The sequence below is a fragment of the Balaenoptera borealis genome (assembly GCF_965194805.1).
Source record: "Balaenoptera borealis genome assembly, chromosome: 20".
In the NCBI taxonomy this organism is placed as follows: domain Eukaryota; kingdom Metazoa; phylum Chordata; class Mammalia; order Artiodactyla; family Balaenopteridae; genus Balaenoptera; species Balaenoptera borealis.
The window spans coordinates 39,532,757-39,544,934 of NC_138879.1; the positions used below are offsets into that span (position 1 = coordinate 39,532,757).

General features: G+C 38.3%; 1 protein-coding gene across 4 annotated transcripts in view; it reads right to left on the bottom strand.

Annotated features, from left to right (window-relative positions):
* The window catches only part of ACACA (acetyl-CoA carboxylase alpha), a 203,418-nt gene that overhangs the window by 14,518 nt on the left and 176,722 nt on the right, over window positions 1-12,178 (bottom strand). For all 4 annotated transcript variants that reach the window (XM_082373891.1, XM_082373890.1, XM_082373893.1 and 1 more), the window contains 2 exons: window positions 8,101-8,256; window positions 6,395-6,541 (listed from right to left, as the gene is read on the bottom strand). In XM_082373891.1, coding sequence (XP_082230017.1) covers window positions 6,395-6,541; window positions 8,101-8,256 — 303 coding nt within the window. The remainder of the gene's footprint in view (window positions 1-6,394; window positions 6,542-8,100; window positions 8,257-12,178) is intronic.

Here is a 12,178-nt window from a genome sequence, read left to right on the forward strand (position 1 = left end):
CCAAGCTGGCCTACCACAGTTCAGGAAGCCTCCCCCATTAATCATGTAAACGAATGTTGAACTCTGATGCTCCACGCTACACCTCATCCTCTGGTGTCATCTGTTGCTGTCCTGATGTTCATTATTGCCACTGGTTGGAGCTGTAAAATTTCTTGACGTAGGGTACTATATCACACCCTTTTTCTGTAAAATCTTAAAAATTAAGATGTATGAAAATGCTGGCAAGTTCATCCTTTTGTTTAAAGGCTAACTTTAAGGACTTACTTTTGAAAGGCACTGAGGAGCCCTCCACAAGTGCTGCCTTGGTTGGCCAAGGGATGCATTAGGATTTTCAAAGTCAGTCAAGCTCATTGGGCCTTGGTTTGCTACTAATGGAATGAGTCAAAATCAACTAATCGACCCGATGAGAACTCTCCAGCTCCAATAACAGACATTAAGAAGGAATTCGAAGAAAAATATATACATCCCAGAAGAACAGTGTTAGGAATTCATTAGAAGTAATTCCATGGCAGCAAGACCTAGCTTCCAAAAGTAGCCTCAATATTTTTCTAATGAGGGACTCAACTTTGGTCCTGAAGATCATTTCAGACAAAGACTTGTAGCCAAACACACTAAGAATGAGGCTAAAAGAAGAAAAGTGCACAATAATTTTAAATAAAACTATCTTACCACGTATTCCGTAATATGTCTTTTTCTGTACTTGAAATTCCTATCTTGCAAGGCTAAAAAGATTCAATATTGGTTTTTTAAAGTCCTTGATGAAAAATAAGCTAAGTGCAAATTATGAATGTTTATATGTAATCAGTGGAATGTGATACTTTTCTGCCGAGGATCTCAAAGCACTTAGAAACATTCTCCCATCTTCAGGGACAGATTGGTGGCAAGGACCATTAGTCTCTTTTTATAACTTGAACAGTCAGTGCACAGATCATGATCCTGTTTTTCAGATCTGCTTTTCTTGGGTCTATTTCAGAGCTCACCTTCAGCATGCTACAATACAAATATGCCTCTTTTCCAACACACATCTAAAAGACTGATATGGACTCAATTTCCACACCCAGCATGAAAAGGTAAACTGATTTCAAAAGAATGAAACAAAAGCACAGTAAAATACATCCAAATTAGCTTCCCATTCATGGAGCTATTCTGAGGTTAAATCGAGTAAAACAATAGGCAAAAGCCTAATGTTAAACTAGAAAAATATTTGGGTTTTGTTCGCATGAGAAATGGTCAACACTTTCCTTACTCAAGCCCACGAACGCTCTCTCCAGTCAGTTTCAAAGCATAATGGGTTGCACTAGAATTTAAGTCCAGGATAGCCCAAGCAATTCCTTTGAGAGTATGGAAAATGTCAACCAAGTGAATTAAGACAGAGGGTTATGGTGGTTTTTCTAAAATAAGAGGTCCTTTGGGTTAAGAGGTCCAGCCTAAGAACTGTCAAAATAGATCTACTAATTAATTTCTTCCAATCTTTCAGGCTTACATAAGCTTACCAACTTCCTTTCCCTATCCAACTCCTAAATTTTATTTTTGTTTTTATACTCAAATTAGAGATTTCAAAGGATTATAGCAAAAATAAGTGAGACGCAGTGTCAAAATGGTTAAGATTTATTTAAGCTAGTCAATAGATGCAGGAATATTTGTCATATCACTCCATATTTTTCTATAAGTTTGAAATATTTTATAATAAAAAAGTTAAAGAGATGCTTACACCTTCGTGGGACTGGACAACAGTACCTTGCCAACAATTAGACGACAGTTAAATACGGGCAAGGCTGAGCAGTTCTAGAACTGAATTCTTAATCCCCACCATTTCATCCCCCAGAACATAAAGCAGAACTGAAACCAAGATACCAGTCATAATGGCAGCTAGCCTTCGAACTTTAATTTATACTACTTTTTTCCCTCCTCGATCATCCTCTTTCTAAAAAATGTTTCCTGTAAAAATGTGCAGTCATGATGTAAGATTCAACAGATCTCCACCCAAAGGGTTAAGAGAGCAATTGCACGTTGTGGGAACACTAGGCAAAGCCTACCATACCAACTGAAAAAAAAGGGAAGGATACTGCTGGATTTGCCTCACCGAACAGGGCAATTCAAGAGGTTTATCTGAAGGCTAGGCTGCTGAGAAGGAAAAACCCTGACACCTAGTGCCCATCTGAAAAAAACCAAGTCTTGGAGCCACTACAATTTTAAGTCTGGAAGTGTGTGTGGAGGTGATCATCAAATTGCATTCAATCTGGAACATACTTAACTCTCAGAAAAATTTTAAGGAAAAAATGTAATGCCATGCAAGAATTCCAGTCTCTAACTACCAATCCTTTTTGGAGTACACATCCTAAACCTAATTATTATAACTGCTTCTAGACACAGCATCTTCTTCTCATCGCAGATTTTCATTACGACAGGAGCAATGAGAGGGAATAGATAGGTTCATATTGTTAAAAAGCCCATGTTCTGAAACAGTAAGGAAGACAGGGTCCACATTTTTATCCACACTAATTTTGCTATAAAAGGTGCCTGCCTATCGTATCTTTCATCATTGCCCAATTTGGAGATTCATCATCTAGTTCACAGAGCAGTTAAAGGAAATATAATAAAAGAATGCTAATAACATTTCAGAATATATAAGAACACAGTCTCAAGAAGGCCAGTACTTTCTTTGTCCTACCAGGCAAAGTTAAGTTGTTCTCCATCAAGTCGGTTACAGACATTGGCTTGATCTTAGCCTGAGCCTTTTAATAACAGGATTTGGTGCGAAAAGCAGCTGCATTGGATTGTGAACTGTTACTCAAAGTGTTCCCACCTACAATTATAGCTTCCACCAAATGATCAAAACAGGTTAGCAAACTGGCAGGAAAATGAAAACAATTCCCCCCAAATCGAGAAGTGGTGAAAGTAGAACTGTTGGTTAGCTGCGCTTCTTCTATATCCAGGCTCAACAGCATACATTCATCTAGCTGTGTATTTACATACAGTGCCCATCACAGGAGCATGAAATCAGTTTAGTCTACGTTGCAATCACATTTTCCTCAATTTTCACCTTTACTTGAAACTATTAAAAAAAAAAAATCCTAGACAACTTATCTTTGGAGCTATTTGCAAGGAACGTAGTTCACAGATTTGGTCTACATCTTTTTTATTCCTACTCTAAATTCATACTAAATGCAATGCCATTCAAATCTGACAATGAGAAAAATGTGTTCTCCTATACCTTTCATCACGCATAAGGTGGCATTCCTTCAGTTACATCTCTCTCAATGGGGAAGGGACAACTAGGAAAATAGAAAGGAGAGAGTAGCTAACGTCACATCAGAAAAGCTCTCTTTTGCCTGCTTTTAAGTCGGCCACAATGTTCAAAATGCAGGTCACATCTCTGCTGAAAGAGCCAATATTCTTCCTCAAATGGCAAACAAGTTACCTAAAACTAAATGGAACTGAATTGTTCCAAGTCCTGGTCCCATCACCTTTTTACCTATTTCCTGTCCTGGAAAAAAAATAGGGAAGAAAGACTGGTTACCCACATAGCCGATGGTATGATAAGTGCAGGCTTTCTGCCTTTGATTATGGGGAGAAGCATCTCAATTCATGGGGAAACTCTGCAGGAATCTCTTGTTTTACCTGTATTCCTTATATCCATGTGCTAGCTTTGAAACCCAGAAACTCCAATCCTTCAAGGTAATGCAATATCACCCACCATGATGACCTGGTGGAGCTGTCACCTTTGGAGAACACCACATTATGATGATTTAATGTCTACGTAGCATTGACGCATTTACATTGAGCCTCGGCTCTCAGAACATTAACAGGTCAATCTTTTATTCCTTTTTTTAATAAAACTATTTCTCAAGGCTCCGTTCAGATGCCCATTCTCTTTGGGATAGGACTGATTTGCTCCCAATCTCATCAGCATGAGCTCTTTTCCTTCCCCTCACATCATTCTTGGGGTAATATGTAGTGTGCCAAGCTCATGACAAACTTGTCTCTTTGGCCAAAGAAAATTAAACGGCAATTGCTGAAAGTCAACTTGCCTTGATAAAACTGGGCTCAGCACGAGGAAATACATCCTCCTGACACCTGGTCATCTCTTAGGCACAGCTGTCCCTCAGAGTTCTGACTGCTGAAACTCCATCTTTAGATTGGTCAGTCGCTCAGTGGACATGCTTCATTGTACGTTCAAGCTCTAGGTAACAGAGTTGGATACTAATACCCCAACCTCACTCCTGTTGTGCAGGACCCTATAATCTAGCTAAGGCCACTGACTGACTTCACCAGCCATGCCGGGCATTAGTCACTAAGTGCTCGCAAAAGAAATCAGTCTCACTCCTCCCGAGCTCAAAGACTCAGCAACAGCAAGCTAACACTCAGCTTCAATCCTAGTCAATCATTTGAAGGAAAGGAAAAGAGAACAAAGAAAACAGGCAACTAAGGAGGGAAAAGAGGAGGACAAGAAGAAAGTAAGAACTGACGAAAAGCAAAAAAAAATTTTAAATACTATTGGATTTCTAGATTTCAAGATTATTATTAAAGCATTGGGCAAAGGAAAACATGTGGTCCCTGTATTGACGCTACTACTCATAGCCCTAGTCCTATGCTGCTGTTTAAGACATCCCTTTGCACCAAGGTTTGTTGGGTCTTAAAAGGGTTAATAAACCTTTTTTTTTTTTTATTCGTGTGTGTGTGTGTGTGTGTGTGTGTGTGTGTGTGTGTGGTCTTTGGGTACAGAGTCCCGTATAATAAGACTATTTGTATTCATACTGGCAGAGTAAACACTACATGTTCATGCCCAGGCAGCTCTGTGCTTGTAATTTCAGCAAGAACAGAGCTCTGTCCCTCTGGGACTTCACTATTCCCCCAGTCTCCATTCGCTCAAACAGAATGAGAGCAGAGAGAAAGCAGGACAGAAAGATCATGGCAAGAGGTTTCACACAGCACTGCAGCTAGTTTTCACATGGCCAAAAACCTCATTTTGTGTTTTAATTACATTAGTTAAAAGCGTTTTTCTCTCAGTCCCATGTTCACAAGGGTGCCTTGCACTCCTGAAGACTCCACTGTTCAATGAATCAGAATTTAAGTCTAGCACAATGAAGCTTTTCTTTGCTGCTGAGGGGTTCACTAAGTAGATGCTACACACAGTGGCATAAAGCTCTGCTGCAACTTCGTGCGTGAATGAGTATACATACACCTACTCGCGTCAAAATTCTACGCATCCTTTCTCCCCAGCCTCTCGCCTTTGCTATTAGATCAGAAGAACTCCTACAAGTCTGATACTCTCCATTGGGTCCAGTGCTTGCATCCGTCTTAATACCAAACCATCCACTTTTGGGCCACGGGTGTACTCGCTGAGCAGCCACGCACCTGGTACATATAGGAAGTTGTTTTGAAAAAGATACTGCATAAAATGGGGAAAAAATTGCATTTATCCCCAAAGGTCTACCCAGTCTGTTTATGGTGAACACTCAGATAGAGATTACTCCTTCTAAGGAACGAGATTTATCTAGGGATTACATCTAAGGTTAAAATAAAAACATATCTCATTTTAGGCTTATTACTGTTGTTATCACTGTTGTTACAACTGTACATTAGAAGCATAGTTAGAATCAGGAAGAATCTCAGTGCACTGAGGAGGATGTCGGGTATAGGGCAGAATACGACTTTACATCATTAACAGTGTACTATAGGAGAAAGGAATCCAAAGCTAGAAAAGGCATTCCTGGATAACTATCAGACACGGGTTCACCGTTACCTCCTTTTATGTTTAAACCCCTGGTTCTGATTGGGCCCCTTTAAGAAGAAAATATTTACCATGCTCACAACAGTACCAGATGAAATTACCTGAGCACAAAAAAACGTATCAAAAACCGTACACCAGTATGCAAAGTAAGTATCCAAATAAGGAAAAACATCAAGAAATATTCTAAATGCTTTTATCATAGAAAAATCTCAAATTTTCAAATATACAAAAACAGAGAAAATAATCTAGTCCTATGTATCTATCACCTAGCTTCAGTTAACAACTCATGTTCAATCCTGTTTCATCTGTACTCCCACATTCACACCCCCTCATTATTCTGAAGCAAATCCTAGAGATTAGATCATTTTATCTATAACTATTTTAGTATGTATCTCTAACAGAAAACAATACTCTTTTTTAAAAAGCAAAATTGTAATAGCATTTTAAAAAAATGTAATACCATTATCACACTGAAAAAACTAATGATAATTCCTTGCTATCCAGTCAATGTTCTCTGGCTAAAGAATTCTACCAACAGGACTACTATGCTGCCTATGCCACTCAGATCTTAATTAATATTATTTAATGACCACCCACACGGAAAGCTGGTACTAGTGGGCACAGAGATAAGAAAGGGGAGAGGGGGGTGCAACTACTTGCCTCATTTCCTCCTGGAAGCCTGTTCATGTGGACCAGTTGACCTTGATCATCCAACACAAGCTCAGTGTACGTCAGCATGTCTGAAGGCAGAGGGGGTGATGGAAGGAATGCCTGAGTGGACATAGACTCCCAGAGTTTGATCAGGGACTAAAGGAGGAGAAAAATTTGACTAATCAGTAACAATTAGCATTTCAACATGAACAAAATAAATATTAAAATATCATCAGTCTAGTTTTGCTCTTTCTTTTCCAAATGTTCTGCTGAGCGTCTAAAGGTTAGACCAAATTCTAGAGCTTTCATTCTCAGTTGAAATAGATTTGTAATTGTCTTTAACATAATGTTTTTTACACGCCAAAAATCAGGCACTTTTCCAACAACATCAAACTACTGAGCGATCATGAATCAGAATGAATCAGTCCCTCTTTAAAAAAGGAAGAGAAATCCTAGAGAAACTTGGCTACAGAAGAATAACCAGGAAAGTGACATGACACTCAGCTAATACAAAGTAAACCCAAGAACACAAGAATAGAGTTTCTACTAGAGGTTCAGGGGAAGCATCTTCTTTCTATTATCTTTTCAAAGCTACAGGCCCATACACGGCAATTAGCTCACTAGAGGTGTGTGACTGTAAATGTGCAAATCAAGTCTGCTCAAATTTGAGAAAACAGAGAGACACACCTATCATTTTAAAACCATTTCAATTTCCACTCCCAATTGCATATTACCAAAAATATTGCTGCATGAAGTGGGAACTAGTTCAGTTGTTTCTCTGCTTGCCTCAAAGCAACATTTAAAACCAATATGACTCATTCATACTTACAAGTCCAAATCACTGTGTTTATGTCTATTCTATAGGAAGAATGATATAGGATGTGATTTCTCTTTATGGCACTGGCACCGGGGAACAGAATCAACACTCAACTTCTAGGCTAACAATGCCGGTAATACTGAACGAAGACAGCTATGTTTCAAGAGAGAGACCTTGTAAACAAATGGTTACATAAAGGAAATCTCTTGTATTCCTGAATAATACAGGAATTACAGAAAGACTATTTACTAAGACCACATATATTACTTTATTAAAATTCAAATGTGGTAACACTGGTATTTTTGACTAGGAGACTCGGAAAAATCCTATATTCACATATTTTTTTAAGGACAAATTCAGTACTCTTTTGATACACTAGTTTTTATTCAGCTATAATAAATCTCCCACAAAAGAACTGATAATTTAAACTGTGTACCATGAACTCTATATCCATTTGTATATGTTATATATTGATTCTCATCACATTAACCTAGGTTATCAGTTAGAGACCTGGGTTATCTTGGAAAATAGGAAAACGAGAACTGGAGTTTCAAATCTCTTTTTGATTTGAATATAGGCTTTGGAAATAGACACCTAAATGTAACTCCTTACACCGGTCATCGTAAACTACCATCGCAGGCATGTGGTCTCGGTTTACTCTTTTCTGCTCAACAGAGGCCCCTAGCCTCACCATTCTTCCTGTTAATTCATAAAGAACCACCCAACATCTGAGTTGGCAGTCACAATCCCAAAAGAGATAGAAGTGAGAACAGTGTCAAGATATTTCCTGCCTTTTGAAAGTGCCCTATTCCAGTCTAAGCTGCATCTGATGAAAATTCAGGAAAAATCTTGCCTCTTTGGCACACGTTAGAGTTCCCCCTCCGTTAGCCACCTTTACCTGCCGAAACATCTCTGGGATATCATATATGTATGTTGTCCCTAAGGACTGTGCCTGGAACCTCTTTGATTGAAGCAGGTCTTTGGTCACATAGGGAGTGTTGATTAACATTCCATGTAATGGTCCCTGTTTGTCTCCGTATGCCTGAAACATGATCTGCAGGAAAAAGAGGATGGCATGGGGAGTTAAAAGACAGGGGGAAAAATCAAATCAGCTGCCTAGAGGGACTTTTTTTCACAAATGTTATTTCTTGAAACACATTTTTGGTGGGTTGAGTAGCTAAGATATGCCTCTTAACATTGGGTACATGGTGCTCTCACCTCTTTACAGATTAACCAACTCCAAAAGATGGTATGTAACCAACCACATATCACACTTTTGAAATCAACAAGAAAGCACAGCGTTAAGTTTCACATTTCAGAGATAGACTGACAATGTTTGCCTTCTAAAGTGACTTGAATCCCATATATTCAGAAACAAAGCATGTCAACTAACCAACTAAGCAGTTCTAGTATTTAAGCTGAGAAACAGCTAAGCACTAAAGAGAATTCTGTTCTTTCCCCAGTGGTAGAAGGCAAGGTCGAGGCTCTACCAGGTCACCTACACTTTAGTCTATTTGATTAGAAGGTGCTTCATAAGTACGATTAGCTATATAAAGGCTTCAAAGATTTCTGACACAAGTGGATTTCATCCATCCATCTAGCTAGCTAATTCTTGTTAGCTCATAAGACACAGCCTATAGTAAAAAAAAAAAAAAAAAAAATTTGTTAAAATATATATATAAAATATACACACATATGTATTTCCCCCAGTATACTATGTCTACGACTAGTGAATAAGCTCCTGCAATACTTATATTGTCACATAATAAAATCACTACACCAGTTTTTAATTATTTTAACCCAAATATTTCTAGAAGAGTACTTCATATTTCATATATTTAGACAGTTTTATTTGCTTATGAATATTTATAAGGGATGCCATTATTTCAATTCAATTAATATTTATTGAGTGCCCAGAGGTTGTATGACACTAAACTAGGCACTTTATGCATGAATACATAAAACATAGATTCCCAATGCAGTGAATACAAATGGAGATTGGGATGTGAGGGTATGTGTGTATACCCACATACTTATTCAGGCCTAAAATATATAAGCTTAAGTCTACCACTAATGAATAGATTTGCAGACCTGCTAAACAGGCATTAGAAGAGAATTAAGTACTCTCCTATATCCTGGGTACAGTTCAGTTAAGTGAATCCTTAGCCCTTTAGATCAGAGGAACAAATGTGTTCTACTGACTTGTCAATCAGGTCCTATTCTGGGCAAAATTTGTCTTGGGCTGCTTAAAGCCCAACAGAATGGAGCTCCAAATCCTCTTGCACATGACCAATGATGAAAGTCACCAGGTAGGAGGTAGAATTAGCATTGTCTTAGTAATGTGAGAGGTAGAAATAGTAATGTTTCAAGAGATTCAAAGTGTTAAGTGAGGCCAGGGTGTTAGTATGTGAAAACTGGACTTAGAGGAGATAACCCAAACCAAAATAAGAAAAAAAGGAGCAAAAGCAGTAGGTTCTTGGAACTACATTCCAAGTACATACTTATAGGTCTTATCTTTCTATTAGACAGAAAGATAGGTACAGTTTTGCAAGGTCTGGAATAAAGTCAGGCTGGTCATTTAAGCAACATAACTGGAGGTACTTTCACTGCTGGTGTGAATTTAAAAGGGCACAACCTCTTTGGCAAACAGTTTGGCAGTTTCTTATAAAATTAAACATATACTTACTATGACTCAATAATTATACTCATATATTTACTCAAGAGAAATGAAAACATATCTATACAAATATTTGTAAATGAATGTTCACAGCAGCTTTATTCAGAATAGCCCAAACTGGAAAAATAAAGTCTCAAATGTCCATTGACAGGTGAATGGATATAAAAATTTTGGTATATTCCTAAAATGGAACACTACTCAGCAGTGAAAAGGAACATACCCATAATCCATGCAACATGGATGAATCTCAAGAACACTATGCTGAGCAAAAGAAGCCAGACACAAAATAGTACATATTGTCTAATTTCATTTATATGAAATTCTAGGACAGGCAAAACTACTCTATAATAATAGAAAACAGATCAGTGGATGCCTAGGGCTGGGGCTGCAAAGGAGAACAAGAAAACTTTTGAGGGTGTCAAGGGTTCTCTATCATGATTGTGATGGTGGTTACACAGGTGTGTGCAGTTTCAGAATGAATTAAACTGCACACATAAAATGAGTGCATTTTATTACATGTAAGTTCTATCTCAACAAAGTTGATTTTGAAATGTATATTTCCCTCTTACACTACACATTGGAAATCAACTGATTTATGCAGTGGATTACTCAGATCCCTCTACTATGACTGCCTGACATCAGTGTTCACTACAGCTAATTCCACAAAGACTATACAAGGAAAATAAGACAATCTGAAACTCAAGCCAGTCAACCTTGCTCCTTGTTGGCAGAAAGAATAAAAAATTATTCTGGAGCAAGAGGTTGATAACAATGGACAGCATTGGAAGCCTCTGAATGGTCACTTATCTATCTATGTTGTCTATGTTAATTCCATTTTCTACTATAATGCCCATAGTAATTAAAACTGGTAAAGTATATGTTTTACAAGTTCATGAAAACAGGTACACATTTTATTTATCACACACTTTTCACCGGAGGCCATCAAAAGGGCTTCTCTTGGAAAACAATCTCTGATCCCATATAGTCTGCTCCCTTAGAACCTGGTACTTATTTTATGATGGCACAAATCATAATCATACAACAGAGAAACTAATTATCCATCTTCTTCCATCATGAGGTAAATTTCTTGAGAAGAGACATCACTTTTTTTTGTTTTGTTTTGTTTTGTTTTTTAAACATCTTTATTGAAGTATAATTGCCTTACAATGGTGTGTTAGCTTCTGCTTTATAACAAAGTGAATCAGTTATACATATACAATATGTTCCCATATCTCTTCCCTCTTGCATCTCCCTCCCTCCCACCCTCCCCATCCCACCCCTCTAGGTGGTCACAAAGCACCGAGCTGATCTCCCTGTGCTATGCGGCTGCTTCCCACTAGCTATCTATTTTACATTTGGTAGTGTATATATGTCCATGACACTCTCTCACCCTGTCACATCTCACCCCACCCCCTCCCCATATCCTCAAGTCCATTCTCTAGTAGGTCTGTGAGACATCACTTTTTATCTTTGTATCCATACTGCTTGATACATGATACGTGGTCAATAAATGTTAAATTAATGAACAAATGAATGAATGATACACATGGTTCTATATTGTTTTAAATTCATATAATGACTCACTAGAGCAAAGAAAGGGGAAAAACAAATTGGCAAGAAACATCAAGTAGGCTTTCAGGGTGCCAGAACTGAGTTAGAAGCTGTTCCTTTTGTGGTCTCCCCTCCTCCAGTCGTGGGCTCCTGAGTTCACACTTGGCAATGGCTGTTGAATCTCAACTGAAGAGCCTCAGGGAGACCCCTTCCTTCAGGGCTTACTAAACATGCCGGACCCATGGTAAGAGGGGTGCTCCCTCAGGCTAAAGGCAGCTCATTCATTCTCTCAGATACTTAGTGAGTGCTTATTTTGTGCCAGGCACAGTACTAAACCCTGATTGAAGGCATCTGCTCCTTTCATGCCCCTGTGTCACCACTACCCAGCATGAGGGAAATCTAAGAGCTTTCACATAAAAGAAAGGGGGGGGGGAATAGTTATGAAGAACAAACGTATTTATTAAAAACATTAAAGTCTCAAGTGGCCATCTTATTTTTCACAAGAATAGATCTGCCTTGAAGCCACTGCAGAAGTTAATTAAAAACATCCCTGCCCATGGAAAGCTTTGACTGAAAATGTCTTTAAGGTTGTCCTGAAAAACATCAAATGCAGCAAAAAATTATTGAATACTCTTTCTCTTGCTCACCCCTTGCACTCTTATGCACACTTTCTCTCTGTTTTAACTGTTCACTTCTCACGTGATAGGTTTCTCTGGCCATCTAACTGGGAATCAAAGCACAAAATGAA